The 19,496-nt window shown below is 29.4% G+C and overlaps 1 protein-coding gene across 1 annotated transcript in view; it reads right to left on the bottom strand.

Moving 5' to 3' along the window:
* Positions 1 to 6,843: 6,843 nt before the first annotated feature.
* Positions 6,844 to 19,496, bottom strand: part of LOC142333261 (odorant receptor 67a-like) — a 29,061-nt gene continuing 16,408 nt past the window's right edge. Inside the window, exons 5-7 of the mRNA XM_075380268.1 lie at positions 12,417 to 12,516; positions 10,383 to 10,484; positions 6,844 to 6,983 (exon numbers count right to left, since the gene is read on the bottom strand). Coding sequence (XP_075236383.1) covers positions 10,411 to 10,484; positions 12,417 to 12,516 — 174 coding nt within the window. The 3' untranslated portion in view covers positions 6,844 to 6,983; positions 10,383 to 10,410. The remainder of the gene's footprint in view (positions 6,984 to 10,382; positions 10,485 to 12,416; positions 12,517 to 19,496) is intronic.

Genomic DNA, 19,496 nt, shown 5'->3' with positions numbered 1-19,496 from the left:
GAAACCTACTGAAGTTGAATGATTCAAACAAGTCTGTCAAATGTAGTAATAAGTATAAAAATATTAAAGTGCCAAGAAGACAAGAACCCCCTTGGAGCACTTAGTGAGTCAAAATAGTATCACTTTTAACACATTTTTTATATTTTTGAGAGTGTTTATGCCATTGCGTAAAGCAGTTTTAAGTTAATTCAACTGGTTTGGTATTTGACTTGTTTTCATCTAAAATTTAACTGTATTTCGATCTAATGAATATTTCAATTATAAATAGAAATTTTTCATACACTGAAATTTATGCGTTCCATTCAACATACATATAAATATATGCTCAACTGATTTTTATTTATGCCTTTTGTATTGATTATTTATTAAGATTTAACTCTGTATTATTTCATGTATATAATGTTAAAAAAAAACAAAAAAGGAAAAGTAAACATGTTGCATTCACTCGGCTCCTGATGATTCACACAGCTCCTGGTGGTTCACTCGGCTCCATCTACACTATATAAGCTGGCTCCCAACTAGATTCAGTCAGTTCTTCTACAAAGGCGATCGCCACTCCAAAACCGTGATCTCGAATAGGTGTCATCAAAAATTGTAAGTTCCCTATTCCCTTTCCTTTCAAGAAAGAAGAGGGAACGAGCCCAGCAGCCATCAGCTCAGCAGATACCAGCCCGCCAGTCACCAGCCCAGCAGCCACTGACAGTATGGAAGAAAGAAGAAACCCGCACTTTCCCCCGTTCAGCCCTTCGGGGCCACGGGAATACCAAGGTTAATGGTATGTAACTTCGGTTACTGCCAATTCTCAGAAAGTGCAGGCCAAAGAAGAAAGAAGAGGTCATCGGAAGAAGAAGAAGGAAGACCCTCTACTCAACCCAACATCACGGACAGGAGTCCGGAAAAGAGCCCAGCAGAGATGCGTCTTGAAAGGCAGCCTTTGTAATTATAATTTATTTAATATAATTATTTATTATATTTAATATTAACTTTAAATTAAATTTTTTCTAATCTCCCCTTTGGAGAGAGATATAATAAATCCTCCAAAATAAAATCAGTTTCTCAAAATGTTTGACAAAATAAAATATTTTAGTATTGTGTTGGATTATGATTGAATTTTGGAAAAGCTTTCTCATGACTTCTAAGTAATTTCTTGTTTACCATTTGATGATGGAATGGATAAGTAGAATATTTAAGAATAAAGAAATTGATCCTAGGGCAAATTTAACTATGGTGGCGATTAGCTGTTTTGTAAAAAGAGTAGTTATATGAATTTCTGCATTATAAAAATTTCTACCGCACTCCTGATCTAAGATTTTTTTAACACTTATCCCGTTCTCTTTTTTTAATGAGAAGGCTTAAAAATCAGCAGAAGTGCAAAGGGAATCAATATAAGTTCATCAACATTAATATTAAAGAATGGTAGACAAATCACTACTGACATTCAGAAGCCACAGATCTTCCAAATATTCCCATTTTTTTTTTTTTTTAATAGTATTAAAAAGATTTGCTTGCCCTAATGTGTAAAATATTTGAAAAAATTGGGATTCCACTATTGGGTCTCAAAAACATTGCATACTTTTGGTTATTAATAAAAATTTACTAATTATTTTGATTTACTGCTAAGAACAAAAATTTGCTCGGTTAATACCACAGAAACAAGGTGATATTCATTATGGATTAATAATTACTTTTTAAATTATTGATTCATCAACACTCAGCAAAAACTGCCGAAGGTGAATTGATAAAAATTTGTGTACATGTTCTTCTTATGATGTAAGTGCACATTAAGAAAGGATTTTTTGAAATTCTTTGTTTAGAGGGTTAAAATTGAGTAACAATAAAATTTACTCTTTCTTGAATTTCTCTGTAACAAATGAAGATATCAACTTGATTTTTGATGTGTCTAATTTTCATGTGAATATCTAAAATCTGTTCTAGATTTTTTGACATTCCAACTTTAAAGGGTTAAAATGGATTTTGAATATTTTTTAAATCTGACAATTTTTTTTTATCTCTTGGTAACAAATGAAGAGATCAACTTAATTTTAATGTAAATACATAGACCATATGTAAACCAATTTATAAGCTTTTGAAATTCAACCTTGAAAATGGTGAAGAAAGATAAAAAAAGAATTTGATTGTAAATTTTCCCCATTTCCAACAATAATAAACCATATATACACTTGGGCTTTAATGCACTTGGGATATTTAATACTCTTTAGACAAATATCTAAAAACCATTTTTGGTTTTTTTAAAACATTTAATTATATTTTTCCATTTTATATTTATTTACATAACCGTCATACATTAAAAAAATAGTTATTGGATCAGATTTGTATGTCTTATGGGAATACCTACAGATAATAATACTACATACAACATACAGTTTAATTCCTGTTGAATTGATTCATGCAATCCTGCAACCAAATTTTCACAGCCAATGTAATCAGATTAGCTACTAAATTATCTCTGATCCTGTCAGAAATCCAGATCATTTTTCTTGTTAGAGATCACTTCTTTATAAAAGAAAATGTCCAAAATTTTCTCCAAAGAGTAAGGACCCCCTAAAATAAAAAAAAAATTATTCAAAATTTGGGAATTGTGATGCTTAATCTTATTTTATAATCAGCTTAATCAGTATAAAAAAACCCTCTTGATAATTGGGCGCTCAATTTTAAACAATTTGGAATTTTTTTTTCCATTCTCAACATTTATAAACTAATTTTAGTAATTATTAGCTTTATCAAGTCTTTGTAACAGAATTCATCAGATCTGATGAAAGAGGTAGTTTGCAGTGGCCTCCAAGGTTACTCTATCTCACCCCATGTGATTTTTTTCTTTGGGGTTTTATACATGATCTTGTGTATGTGCCTCCACTACCAACTGATCTACCTGATTAATGATATAGGATTGAAGCAGTAGTCGTTTCCATAAATTTAATGTATGGGATGAACTCACGAATTATAATTTTGTGAATAAATAATTAACTGCGATTTTAAATAAAAGCAAATTAATTTATTTTAAATATATACTACAAATTTGTTTGGTTACTTTCAAATCTAGTTAATATATTGTAATATGTGTATACAGCATTTATAGACTGAAACAAAAAGAAAATATTATTGTAGAATAATAATAATATTTCCTTGTATTATTAAATAAATTATAAATTTATATTATATGTTATATAAATATAAAATAGAGCAATATAAAAAAAGGATATTTTAATTCAGCAATGCTAAATTCAAAGTGAAAAATAGTTGACAAAGTTAGCATAATGCAGTAACATTAAATACCTCACCAAATAAACCATCTCTATTCCTCATTCTGCTATTACAATCCATTATTTCAAAATATTATGGACTTGTTAATAAATAATTTAACAGGATATAAAATAAAATTCTTTTTATTATTCAGCTATGAATAATAAAAACAAGAAACTCAGAATGGAAGAAACTGTTGTAAGCTACTTATTTTAAATAAGATGTCCTGAGTCTCCACACATCTAGTTAAGCTTTCTTGTCTTTCGAGTTATTGGTACTTTGTATTATAAAAAGTGTACATATAATATTCATCAAAAGCAGACAGCAAATGTACAACTACAATGAACGATTACATTACATTACTGATGTAGGCCAGATAAACAAACAAATGAAATAAATGTAGTGGTGTATTTGATTATTTAGATACAGAAAATTAGTCCACATCTCCTGGTTAATGATTAAGTACCTAACAATAATAAATGCAGCAGTTCGACTGTGGTAGAGCTGACAATATTATTTCTTAATAGACATCCAAACATATCATGACTTACATATGCTTACATATTCCTAAATGTTACATCATCACATTTTGAATTTTTTGATATTGCAGATGAATAGTTTTCAAAAAGATATTACTTGTGCATATAATAAAACTGTTCCATAATCATAAAACTGGTGGAAAAATTTGAATGATAATGCCTGGTTGGGTTGGTGAACTTTTCAACTGATTAGCACAGTTAGCATAATTAAATGGTTATAATATTTTTATAAAGCCTATTTGAAGAATATGTGAACATTTTCATGAGTGTCAATTGAAGAAGAAATTGTTCAAATACTGAGGAATTTTTTCTCAGCACTTCAATTTGTTAATACGAATCCATTTCAATTTCTGTAATCACTTCTTTTTTGATTATAGAAAAATTTCAGCTTGATTAATTATTGGAATCTACATTGACAATCAGATCTGACCCCCCCCCCCCCACCACACCAATGGCAATTTTGACCGCCTTGTGATGGTCAAAATTGCCATACTACCCCCTCTGTTCAGAATCCTGTTGGGCTTTACCTAAGATTGGCTTTTAGATGAAATCTAATTACACATCGGAGTTATCAGTTTGATTTTGTCAGAATGCGACTGATGCAAATGCCTCGGAAGAGATTTCCATCAGTATGTTTACTCAACTTTACTGTCACCTTCATATTAGGCTTTTCCAAATTTCACTTGTATAGTCTCATTTGTAGCCCTCTCAACTAAATGATTAACCATTTCGTGGAAACACGATCCCTGCATCTATAACAACGAAGGACAAAAAAATAACCTTTACTATAACTAAATTTCAAACTACAGTTTTCAGTCAAATAATTATTTTTGAGTCTACTAGACACTTCAAAATTTTATTCTCATACCTCTTAAACAAGTTTTGATTGCAACAATGACAATTCTGTCTCAGATACCCAAATCCACATCTTAATTTGTCAACGACAAATAAGAAATTCAATTACGGAAGTTTAACAAGAAGTAAACACTAACTCTCCCTGATCTGGTCCGCTTTCAAAGCAATGTCTCACTCTATCACACTGCTGCTCCATCACAGAATTAATAACACAATCTACCTGTATCCTGAAATCGAACAGCTCAATTAACTGGGGCTCAATGCCAAAACGCCTACCTTGATGAAGAGAGCAGGCCCCTAGCCAACTGGGTTGCAACTCTATCCATTATAGCCAAACCCAATTGGTATCAAACCCCTTCAACCACCCTCTGCAGGGCCAAAAATCTAAGGAAGTCAAAAACTATATTCCACTCCCTTTGGGCATTCCAATTGACTTGGAAACCCATTTCTTGCATGATCTCTAACTATTCTAGAACGTTCAGCTTTGTACTTTGAGCAGACATACAGGAGATGATGTACATTGTTATCAATTCTACTTTCCGGACATAGACCAAACAGTCAAGCCAACTTATCTCTAAAAGTATCATGTCCAGAAAGAAACTGAGTAATATGCCGGTTGGGGGAAACCCACCAAGTGACTTGTAAACGTATTACATCTGGGAAAATATCACGTGTGTAATGGCCATTACAGGATTCATTTCACCTGATCTGCCCTGAATGGAATCCTTAGTCCTCTAATTCTCGCATGGAGGTGAGTTGGCCTTTTTTTTTGGCATCAAAACATAATTGGTGCTCAGTGGCATGGATATCAATAAGCACCTGCAATAACAAGAACTGACTGATAAGAGATAGTTCTATACACATTACTCACTGACAGTAAGAGGAGATTAGGTTTTCAACAAAACAGTACTATGACATTCAGCGAGCCCAATGCCACCCCATAGGTGTTTACTTCCCTATTCCCTAATGCCTAAATTTCCATAAGAAATGCCAAAATCTCTCTTAGATGTTCTAATTTTATGAAAATATTTAGTTTTCTGCCTACAATAGTCAGCTACTAAAACTTGCAGAGAAGGTAGAGGTGTTACGACGGTACTGGGAGGTAGGTGGGTCGTCCATGTCCTTATTAAGGATGTGGATGCCATAACTACAAATGAAGAGTTCATGAGAGATCTTCATTGTGCTACCAGTGATTTGGTTACAATTGATGTGCTTTCAATGAGACCTGCCTACGCGGTTACTCAGGGATTGTTGCACGATGGCCTGGTGCGGATTGTTTGAGTAACCGGCAGAGTAATATGACAATCGTTGGAAGAGCGATGCTTCTATTGTTGGGAAATGAGGCACCAGGTGAAGCTGTGTGTACAGGCGAAGCTGTGATTGGTCCTGACAGGACCAACGTCTTAATTGCAGGGAGGTTGGCCATGTCAAGATGAATTGCCAGAAGGAAGCCTGCTGCACTTCCTACAAAACCTCTGGCCATGCTTTGGGGGGCTGAGGTTGCAGAAATGTACACTAGAAGTTAGGTGTAGAATTATGGTGACTATGATGTGGGATAGCCTAATCCAGAAGAGGTGATGCTCCAGCATCTCATCACCGATGAGTGGATGGGAACTCCAAATGGAGTCGTGGGGGTAAATCAGACCTTAGTCTTGTTGGGGATCCCTTTGGGGGTTCCCCATTAGAGGAAGGCGGAAGGAATGTGAAACTGTAGTCCTGGTGGGGGATCCATCTTGGGGTTCCTCACAAGAGGCAAGGCATAAAGACTGGAGTCCTGATGGGGGATACCTAAGGGATCCCCTCATTTTAAGTATGGCGAATAATCAAAAGACCGGGTCCCAGCTTGAGTTCTGCTGAAGTAATTTGAGGTGATGGCACTTCCCAAAACTGTAGTTATGTTTAATTGTGGGTTGTCTCTGGGGTGGGCGAGGTAAAGGTGAAAAAAAAAATGATGATGATGATCATCATCATCATCATGATCCCGCTCGCCGATCAGGATCATCTTCATGTTAACAGTTCTCCTGAATCAGTTCACTGATTGCAGCTACGATAAAATTTAATGCACTTAAGGATGAAGCTGCACTTAATTTAAGGTATTTTTTTTTATGAACTTTTAAATAAATATTATATTATATGAAAATTTTTATTAATACATATTAAAATAATTATTACCACAGCAAAATTATTCAGATTGAGAACCGTTACTCCGAAAGGTTTTATTTCAATTTTTTTATTATTTTGAGTCATCATGATCAACAACATTTTTTTAAACCACATTGGTTTATTTATCCACTGGCAGTCATAAAGAATATTTCTTAAATTTTCCCACTGTAAAAAAATAGAAAAATTTATTTATTTTTAATGAAGATGAATAAATAGGATGGAAATAAATAATTATTAAGAAAAATTCATTTATAATTTCTTTGAAGGATGACGAGCATGGAAGTGGCAATAGGGAATTCATAATTTAATGACGTCATGATGACATTTGACTGCTGTTGATTACATAGTGGTTATGTAAATAACTATTTTTGTTAAATAGAAATTTTAAATTCGTAAGACTATTATACACTGATATTTACTGCTACTGTGCACAGTTTTTGTAAAATATAATGGCAAAACAGTGTATAATTTACAAAAAATTAAGTAACTGAATATTAAGACAAAAAAATTACATAATGAAAAGTTATGAGAATGAAAGATGATATTATGCCAAATGAAAATAACTGGAAGTAGTCTATTGAGATACTAAAAAGTTAAATATTTCTTGGCAATGCTTTTCAAGTAAATTATAATTATGTAAGAAATCATAATATATTTTATGATTGAATTATCTAGATCAGTGCTGACTGATCAGATTTCGAAGTACTAATCAATTTTTTAATTAATTCATTCATAGATAGCGGAAAAAGATTTTGATACATTAAGCACAAAAATAAAAATTTTGTTGTGTTTTTTGACATTTCTTATTTAAGCTGCCCTTCTCTCTTCATTATTTTAACAGTTTTTTGTAATTTTACTTAACTTTGATTTTATATTAACAACATTTGAAAAGCTTTTGTATTTAAAAGTGAACATATCCGGTAAACATAATTTCTCAGAAGATGTAAAAAATTTGTACATCAGAGATGTGTGGGTATTTTTAATTTATATTTATTTATCTTAACATTTAAGATATAAGTTTTTGATAACTATTTCTGACCCTGATTTCACTTTAAAAAAATATTAATTGGTTTCAAAGTTTTCAATTAAAAACATATGGAGTTGCTCAGTTTTGATGAAAAAAGTTGGATATGTTCACTTTTGAAAACAAAACAAAAGAGTATTAATTTTGTACATGCTATTTAATTTAATAGTTAAAAGAATAATGAATTAAAGTTACTCCATAATTTTATTCTAGAATAATAAAATAATAAACACTGACAGTCTTTACGGAGATTAAATTATTAAACAGTAAGACTGTTGCACATTTTTTCATGACAATTTTCTTCAAAGTATTAAGATTGATACTATAGGTCAGAATAGATTGATATTATAGGTCAGAAAAAAAATTATTAAATACAAGCACAGTCTTCCACAAGACAATCGCAAATATCACTTTTCCCAAGATGGTTTTCTTGCATCTGCCCATCATTGTTATCAAAAATATTTTTGTAATATGTCAACTCCAGGATACTTTTTCATTGACTTACAAAATGTTTTTCCAGTAGTTTCATCATATCTCTTTTTTCTCTGATAATAATGAATGTCTCAACGGCTGCTCTTTTAATAATACAGAACCTTCTTTTTTTTTTTTTTTTTTTTTTTTTTTTAGATACTCCTGGCATTTGCTAGTTCAACTGATGAAGAAAATATTTGTAGTTGGTGAAGTATTGTATTTTGGTGAAAATAGCCATTCCTTGATTTATGTTTCATTATAAGACGTTTGACATCACTAATACCTTTGATTTTTGAGTAAACAGTTTCCATTGCTTTTATATTATATTCTACCCAGTCTTTGCATAACTCTTTTAGTGTTCCTCTTCTCCACAAAATGCTGCATACTCTTCTTGCGTTTTAATTTCAATGTTTTTATAGAATTTTTTCTGCCCTACCAAATGTTTGATCTGTCGGAATAAAACTGTGGCTGCAGACAGGAAAGGTCAACTGAATACAAGTGATGTTGTCTGAAGATTCTGTCTTCAGCCAATGGCATAATGTATGGACAATATACAAATCTTTATTCTGTCTGCCCATTCGTCCCAAAACAAATGATTTTACTGATATTTTCACCACAAACCCAAAACATTGGATTTTTTAAGTCAAGAGAAACACAACAGAAACAATAAAATCCAATCTGTCGACTATAAAAGGTCTCTTGAATTGGCGTTTTAGGAAGATGGGCCTGCTGAAGGTTAAATGCAGAAGATGCAGTTTTTTCAAGTCATTTTGAACGTTTTTCATGATGCTGTAAAACATATTAGCATGCATAACATTTAAAACTATTCAAAAATATTCTAACATTTTTTTCTTTTAGAGATAAATTGATTTAATTTTCTATCCCTCCCCCCAAGTCTTTCTTCAGGAACACGACCTTCATGAATAACTTTCCTTATTCAAAGACCCATGACTTTGTTATACTTCAGGTGAAAGACTTTGTTATACTTCAGACTTGTATCATTCCTTTTGATTTCACATTAAGAAAAAATTTAATAAGACTGACGCTTTCAGGTTTTATTCTGTTTAGAACGTTTTTGTTTCAACTCAATAGCAGAAATAAATCTAAGTAAAGCTTTATCCTGATTCACTTTTACCTCTGCAAAATCAAACAATAAACGATTTTGCTTAATACCTTCATTCTTTATCAAATTACATTGAAACGTTTTACTTTCATGATTACACAGGTGCAACATGTTCTTGAGGATTATACGGTTAGGATCATAGTCTTTATATTTGAAGTTTTTTCTAGCCATGGCTAACAATGTTTTAGGTCTACCTAGCTTTCTGGAATCACTATTTAACTTGTTTATCCATCATCCAAATATGATTATATAACAGTCATTAATTAAGAGCATTAAATCGAATATCAAAATGAACTGACAATAGGTAAACAAATATAAGTTACAAAAAAAAAACAGTGCTGCTTCATAAACACATGTGCCATCCAAGCATTCCACTGCCAACATTGAAGACCAAAATATCTGTGATAGGTAAACAAACAGTATAGTGGCGATATCGTTTGACATATTAAAGAAATTTTTGCTGTATAACATACTATGAAAATGTACACGTTTGACAAAAAAACAATTTACAAAACATAACGGAATGGATATGTTTTGTTCTGATGTGAAAATAACTTTTTATGTGCAATTCTGTAATGGATTTATTAAGTTTTGCTAGAAAACCTTTAATAAGTTAAAACACTTTATTGTAAAAGTAATTGGCAGTCGAAAACGCAAAAATTATGATTTGTGATTATGTTCAGTTTTGAAAACAAGCTCCTGATTTTAACTTTCTAACAAAAGTATAAACATCAGTAGTATTATTCAATAAAATTATGTCAAATAGTCTTTGATCCTAATAAGTTATTTAAATGTTCATAATTCCTAAAACTCCTGGGCAGATTTTCAAAAACCAAGTTATGTACATTCTGTAAAATTACTATTGTAATACATTTCTGAAAAAGTTTAATAACAAATTTATGTGTATTAGTATTAATTAAATACTGATGTTAATAGCCATACTTACTTCTGTTGTCATGTGTTCACCTCTGACGTCAAATAAATATATTATATAAAACAAAAGAGCACAGTAAGGTGCTTCTGCTAACTTTGATATTAAGCTGGTTTTCTAAAAAAAGAATATTACAAAAAGAATGAAAGAAAATTATGGAATTTAGTTTTCTAAAATCAAACATCACACATAAATCAGACACATACTTGTCAGGATCTTTTCTGCAGTATGTTTATCCTTTCTTTTCCACTTAATTGTGGATGTAGTGACAAACCCACAGTCTTTAACTGCATAGTGTTTATCTGCAGCCTGACTATCCCACAAAGAAAGAAATATATATACATTTTGTAAAGCCACTCTGGAGACCGAGAAGAAGCCCTATCGCTTTCAGGTCAGCAATAATTTGCCATAAATGTTTGTCATACTTAATAGCTTTTAAAATTGCTGACATACTTTTATATGTTTCTTTCATTCTTACAACATGTGCTACCACTATAGGAAAAGACTTATTTGAGCTATGCAAAAACACTGCCTTTAAGCTTCTTTTTGATGAGTCCACAAATAATCACCAATCATGATTAACATGTTCAATTCCAGTTCAGATATCAGCCCCTAACATCATGATAGGAACAGATTAAACCATCTCTTCTAAAGTATTTTAGTAAATTTTTGTTTCGATTTCTATATACTGAAATGTTAATATACTTGTTTAATAAATTCCATTCTTTAAGACATGAACGTATGAGTTCTGCATATCGTTTCAACAAATGCATGTCATGAAATAGGTTGCTCAGCTCTGCTTGTGTGATGAGGTGAGGTTCAATATTTGATTTTTATGGAATGTAATTAATATCTATTGAAGTTGAGGATTCATTGGTTGAGCCTTCTGTGGAATTGTAAATTTCTTTCCACGAAGTTGGAACGATCAGAATTGGTAAATCAACACTATAAAGTACTGGTCTCATAGCTGAACAAACATTTGGATGTACGATACTGCTTTTATTGTTTGAATTAAAACCAATAACAGTTGTTAAAAAAAAATAGCACTCATCATAATGGTTAGTAGGCTCTTGCCAAAACATAAGAATGCCAAAAGGCAAATGCTCTTTTTTGCTTTTAACCAGTTGGATTAAACACTTGATGCATGCTACATGTGGAGCTAGGGATTTATCTTGGTCTCCCAAGGGAAAGTCAAAATAATGTTTGTAAGCAGTTTTCGGCAGATTTGATACTGGTTTTCATTGACTTTTCTTGGTGAATACTCCACAAACGTAACAAAAATATTTGGAAAATTTTTACAAGCCTGATTTTTATTTATTGTAAAATTCAAAATGTTTTAATGAATGAAAGTAAACTGAAATATTACAAAAATAGTTACTTTATTATAAAAATAATTAAGTTTTAATTTATAAATAGTTAATTAGTTACAATACTTCATCAAACTTTTTCACCGTGGAGTGTCATAAAGCACAACACACACACAACATAACAAAGCTTGATGTTTAATAAAATAATACCAAAACATGTTCTGTCATAGAAATCTTTCACTACATTTATGGCTTCACTTACAAAACAATCTTTATAATATGTGTTTGAAAAAACCACTATCACAACTAAAGAATATAGCAAATCATAGCAAGAGCTGAACTTATACTGAAAAAAATTTCATCATGTTGACTTACTGATTACTTGACTAACTGACGTGTTTATACATGTCTGGCTTGTCATGAAATGACATCATTCGACTGTTATGTATCAAATATATTATGTATTTACAGCATGCATCACAATATAAATCAGATATGAATAAGCAAACATACAGACACACTAACATATTTTTATTGTTTGTACCACTAATGATGAAAAATATAAATTTAATGGGTTGTAACTTAAGAATGTTACATGATGGATTGTTTTGGAATATATATTCATATTAAACATATAAAAAACTATATAGAACACCTACTGCCTTTTCAGTCCCAAATTTTATGTTGACCAGTGTGATTATTTACTAATTTTTTTTTTGTAAATATATATTTTTATAAATACCTTTACGATAGAATACACAGACAAACAAGCATATCCGATTGTTAAACATAGTACTGCTAGCGATGCACCTGGAATTCCTTTGTTGATTAAACTTACTATCCTGTAATCATAATCTCCATTTTAATATTTATTTTAGAAAATATACATTATTTAATTTTATTCTATGGAAAAGAAGGTTTGTTACCGTACCTGAAATAACGAAATCAGAGCGCACTCTTACTATAATAACTACTGTTAACATGCACTCCTTACTACAAGAAATTATAAAATAGTATTCTAAAATTAATAATAATAACAAAATTAATTATTACTATTATATACTACATTGTACCATTATATAATCGCATATAAATTACATTGTTATATTATATTATGAGTTTGTTTTCACATTCAATTTATATATGATTTCCTATATTGGTTCCCGCTTCTAATTATTATGTATTTATATAAATTTTCTTATTATTAACAAAAACAAAAAATTGACGTCAATCATTATTTACATAAATTATTAAACTGAAATACAGACTGTGCTAACTGTCACTGAAAAATATATAAAACAAAGAAGTAACACTAAAAATCATTGCGAGTTTTTCAATACCAACGAAAACATAAAAGGAGTATTTTTAATAGGCTTTTAAAGAATGTGAATAAAAACTACAAACATCTGTATCCATTTTAGAGAATCGATATACAGCAACTTTATCTCAAAAACATGGAAAAGACTGAAATGTGTAATTGACTTCTGAGACCTGATTCACGCCCGTTACGCAGATTTGACTTATAAAAATTTATCTCCAGAACGATAAATGTAGATGAATTTTAAACAAATCAAACAGATATCCCCTCCCATGAAACATTTTAAGGGAGGGGATATCTTTTACAAAAAAGCTTTTAATCAGATACATATTGTAGAAAGCAACTGCATATTTCCCCTACTGTTATTCAAAAATAATGTTCTGCACCCCTATTGATGTTCTTTGGGAAGCTCAAATTTAGAGATAAACATATATCTTCTACGTATTTCTAACTTATTATGTATATATTAATTGTTTGTTATAACAAGCAAAATGGCTGATTTTAACTTAAGTGAACTGTAAGCACACGATTTTTAAGTATAATCACTCCTTCCAATTTATAATTATCAAAATTATTAATGATCAGTTTCAACATAGAATATCAGTGGTTACTTCAGCACTAAATTTTTTTCAGAATTTTATAGATGTAAAGATCTGTCATACTTTTTCAATGCCTTATATAACTAATGGTTCGTAGAAATGAATGCTGAAAAGACCTTCGGTGCCTACACAATCAGTCAAGACATTACTATATAAAACAAATACAGTCGGCTATTTTTTAAGAGCTTTAATTAATGTGCAAATATTCGTTGTCAAGAATAGATCTATGATGAAAGTAATCTAATTAAAGAAAAATAATAAATTCTTACTTGTATAATAATTGATGATTTATAATAATATATCTTGTGCAACTTTTTGTTAATTTTATTTTATCGTCAAAAAAAGAATCACTTTCATCATCCTCTTGCAAAAAAATCCAAGCTGAATTATTTGAATTAATTTCCTCAATGCCGCAGTGACAAGAGTTTTTTCCTTTTTTCGGAATTAATAATTCTGTTATGGATAAACTAAGTAATTTTATGTCGTCAACAATTCCTTGCATTGAAATAAATCATACGGAATAAGTAACATAAGCGTAATGCCCTACAAATGTCATATACAAACACTGTAACATGTACCATATGAAATACAAATATAGTTTCCTGTAATTGCAAGGGTAATAAGCTGGGAAGAATAGTGGTAAATTTTCTACTTTAATATTACTCAAATCTTCAGTATTTAGCAGAATATAAATTGTAGTTGATAAAGGAAGTATGTAAAAAATGCCCATATCAAACAAAATAAAATTATACAATATACTATTATTAAAAATTATTTCTCTTTTATTACTTTCCAGTAATATTTTTCGGTCTTTTGACACAACGAAAGGATACATATCCTTATTTTCATGAACAGCTATTAAAATAGTAGTCAGAAAATCCTTCCAACATGTTAAATACACGATTACAAATGAGAGAAGTACTGTGTAAGCTGTTATACCTTTTAATGAATCTATTCTTTTATCAATATTATCCCAATTATCGATTAGATATAAAAAACAACCGATTAATAAAACTATTTGCAGTATATTAAACGATACAATTCTTATATTTAGTTTTGGTCTTCTGTAATCATTAAAATCATAACCTAAGAATGTTAATGCAGCTTTTATTCTATCACCGATGTCCATCGTATAAATTTTTTCTTCTTTTTTTAATATATTTCCTCCTGAAAACAAAATACAAAGTAAGAACTAAACAACGGTAAAAATTGTATATATATTAATGGTCAGCCTACACGAAATAGTTTTACATCATATTATTAAAAAATCGACTTATTTGGTCTATTTTGGTTAAAAAATGTTTTAATTATTTTTTATTATTAAAATACATCAGCGGAAAACATGTTCAAGAAAATTAGATTAAAATAAGTTGAGGCTAATCCGAAATCAACGGTTCACTGAAAATATTTCTTAAAAAGTATTAACTTAATACACTTTTTAAGTAACTAAAAACTGGATGACGGTCAAATTACAGCCGAATTTAAATATTGCAGTTACGTAAACGAAGAATAAAAAAAAATTGTTAATAAAGCTTACCTTTAAATGCAAATTTTTATTTTCCCACAATTTTAATGTTGGACTTATATAAATTTTAAATAGTAGAATTAGAATATTGTTACAAACGTAGTCTGGGATTAAGATCTTTTAAGCTTAATGCTCGTTCTAATTTCTATGTTGCTATGTACCAAACCTCAGTTTTGTGAAAGTATTTTATGTGTGTATGTATATATATATTTACATATATATGACTGCATATGTTTTATATATATATATATATATATATATATATATATATATATATATATATATATATATATATATATATATATATATATATACATAACGACAAAAAATGTAATGTATGTAAATATAACTACATAAATGAAAATGTAATGTATATGACAGAAAAAGAATTTATATGAGTACATACGTCAGATAAAAAAATCTTTAAGAAAAAAGATAATATATATATATTGTATGGTACTCTTTTATTGTTATTCAAAGAATACTTTTTTAAAAAAAGACTTCGTTCATTTTTAATAAGCTTCTATAAATAAATCGATAAATGTCATATGAAATATTAAACGCTTCCCTTTTTTATTTTTTTATAAAATAACGGATTTAGACATTATGCGAGTGGGGCGTTAGTGGACTAGTCGTTTCTACTTATCATACAGTACTAGTATACTGAATGATTACTAGTACAAATCGTTGGTAGTCTATGTCTTTTTTATATTGAAAACTATATTTAATGGAAATCTATTTGAGAATTTTATTGAAATATGATTTTTTTAAAGAAAAATACGTTACGAATACCTCACGGATCGGGAATAATATTATTATAAATCACATAATGGCTCGATTCGTAGAAGTGGCCTATCGTACTTTCATATGAAATTGGCTATTCGCTAGTACTGGTTTTAAATACGAGTAAATAAGCATATTTACAATTATTATAATGAAGGATTGGTGCGTTAGCGGTTCTGTTAAACGAGACTGAATACTGCTCTTTTTACAAACTGCTGTCGTGTATTTTTTATCCTGAAAATTAAAGTTAAAGTAACAAGTAATTCCTTCTTTTTTTTTTTTTGCCCAACGGGAATTTTTTCAAAATATATATTATTTTTTTAAATGAAAATTAAACGAAAATCATAGTGTTTTGACGGTTTGTCGACAGACAGTAGTAAATTTCTTGTTTCATATTTTTGCTATTTTAAAAAAAATAATATCGTTAATCGAAAGTAATTGTTATTACTTTCAATGTATTCCGAGTATTTATAGAAAATATGTGTACTTTATTCTTTTTTACAGTATTTCTTCCAAAGCTTGTTGTTTATGGGCATTTTTTGTAACCGAAATGTTTCTTGTAATAATAAATGTTTATTTCTGGTTTATCAAAAATGTACTGCTACATCCGCGGCCCAGTTAGTCACCCATCTGAAACGTTCTAGGTTTAAAAAAAAAAAACATTTTAAAACACGTAATGACTTAGAAATCCTTTTTCAGAATAATAAAATAATATTATATAATGATAAACAATAATTAAATAAATAATTATTACAGTCTTTAAATAGTAAATTTTGTTAAAAATAATTACACTTTATTTGTTTTATTTTCCAATTTAATTATGGGCTTCATATATTTTACATTCCGGTTAATAATTACGCACTTTAAATAATATTCATTAGTTTCTATAATTGAAAGTTACGCATTATTTCTAGTCTAATTAAAATTGGTTACTCTTAGACTAAATATCTGTATGTTTATAAAATTTTTAGCGATTTAAATAATAACTTTTATTATTCAATTTACTTTATCCTAACGTCTTATTATTCAATAATTTACTTTCCTAACGTCTACAAACTCTTAGCAGAATCGTAACGGTGAAGAAAGATAGCTCCAGAGCAGAAAACATTATTGTTTGCGACATTCTAATCTTTTCCCAGAACAATATAGATCAATTATAAATTACAATTATTGTTTTTCGCTATTTACTTTATTAATTGCGAAAAACAAAATACAAGTACATTAAAATATAAAATACCAGTTTTTGTTAAATTCACTTGTAATAAAAAAATATATTTTACAAATTTATTTAACAAAATTAAAAAAAATAACAATTATTTAACAATAATTAATAAAATATAAAATACAAAATTTGATACAGTATAAACATTACACATTTTAAAAGAAATACAGTTATTTTTTAATTCACTTAAACTAAAATAAATTATGTTACATCAATAATGTTAATGCATACACTATGATGCATGCATATGGTGGTTGTGGTCCAGTTTAAATTTGAAAAAAGAAGAAAAAGATTATACATCTTCAAACAAGTCACCGATGTTAAATCTTCTAAATATAATTAAAATTTTAACCTCAATACTTTTTTTACAGTTCCCAACTTTGGGAATTTTAGATTAATCTAACATTTCGGCAGATTTTAGTCAATTTGAGCGTTTTTTAAAAGCGTTCAGATTTGTTCTATACATAATTTTTAAACGCAACCTAAATTATTCATACAAAAAAAATTTTAAGATTTATAACACATTAAAGTTTGTTCCCTATTATTCGTAGTCACCATGAAAAAAACCTATTTACATTTTTTTAAACTATAATTAACTATGTAACTATATATTCTTTAATTATGGATAAAGACGAACGTATATCACTGAAAACGAGGATAATCCTTTGAAATAATTATTATTATTAATATTATGAACAGTATTATTGAACCTACTGTATTTAAATTTTTGTTAAATTTATATTGTTTTATTGTTGGTTCATTTCAAACATAAAAAGAGTAAGAAACGTTTAAAATACTATAATGAATTAAAAATGTTATTAATAATAAATTAATGTTTCTATAGATTTTTTAAAATTTCTAATAACTAACTTTCATTAAAAAAAAAAGAAAGTAAGATCGTTCTTCAATTGAGTTATTACATTGATATGCACCTTTAACAATATTAACTATATTGAACAAGGAGCTTAAAATTTGTTCCAAAAATATTATTAAACAATTAATTGCAAAACGAGGATTAATCACATTTATAAATTTTCATACATTTAATGATTATTTGGAAAAAAGATTTCCATAATCCTTTATTTCAAGACCGGTATAGCTTCGTGTGGTCCAGTTAGTTCTAGACCACAGAGGTTTTCTTTAAAATTTGGCTCAAATATTTCTATCGGCGTGTTTCCAAAATGGTGAGCTGGCTATACTTTTCCCGATTCTATTTGTAAAGGTAAACAAAAAAAATCCTTAGGAAAAATGGCAATTTCTCCTTCGTTCTCCCCGTTCTTTTTTCCTGTTTAGCTTCCGGTAATTACCTTTCAGATAATACTTCAGAAGATGAATGACGATGAGTGTGAATGAAGTGTAGTCTTGTACCATCACAGTTCGACCGTTCCTTAGATGTGTGGTTAATTGAAACCCGACCACCAATGAACACCGTATCCACGATCTAGTATTTAAATCCGTGTAAAAATAACTGACTTTACTAGGACTTGAACGCTTTCCAAATCTCGACTTCCAAGACAGCTGATTTAGGAAGCCGCGTTCACGAGTAGAAACAACTCGGTGTCCTTCGTTCTTCTACTGTCCGTCATTTTGTTATTTTTAAATAATAATTTATACCTCAAGTTCGGATAGACGAATCACATTAATACTTTGTAAGCGTCTTTGTAATAAAGTTTTAAAATTAGCAAAAAAATCAGGACTTAAATACCTTCGCAAATGACAAATTGGCTGCCATGTTTATTTTTCAATCCGTTATATCTCCATAAATATTAGTCTTATCAAAATTTATGTTATTTTCTAAAGTCGGTTAAGCCTTTTATTTTTTAAATCGGTTAAGAAACAGCCGAGATATGGCAAAAAATTGATGTTGTAATTATGTCTTGTTTTCACGTCCTCCACTTTACGTTCAATTCGATTAAATATTGTTTTTATTTATTGTTAATTGTAATACTGTAAATTAGTATCAAATTAAGTAATAATTTTATCACAATAACAGACCTATAATTAAAAAACTAAAACAACTACATATGATAATTCCTCGTTAATTGTTGCAAAACATTAGGTATACTTTTTTTTTTTATAAATAAACAGTTAACATCTGTTAAAAATTATAAGAGATGTTCAAAGTGTTCACCATTAGAGATTACACAAGACTAGTCTTTTTTCTGAGAGATTGTTTTAACGGTTCAAAAATCCCGGAAGTATTCCTAATTTCTTGAAATCCGTTTTGGATCCTTTGTTAAAGATCCTCAATGTTGATTATTGGAGTTCAATAAACAATATGTTTCATATTATGGCCTCACAGGTAGAAGTCAGGTGGTTGACAGGCCAGGGCACTAGCCCTCTGCGGCCTATCCATTTTTTGATAGAAAGTTTCA

Source organism: Lycorma delicatula, chromosome 12 (assembly GCF_047948215.1).
Source record: "Lycorma delicatula isolate Av1 chromosome 12, ASM4794821v1, whole genome shotgun sequence".
NCBI lineage: Eukaryota > Metazoa > Arthropoda > Insecta > Hemiptera > Fulgoridae > Lycorma > Lycorma delicatula.
The sequence above is the reverse complement of the archived record's forward strand: the minus strand, read 5'-3'. Positions and strand labels throughout refer to the sequence as shown.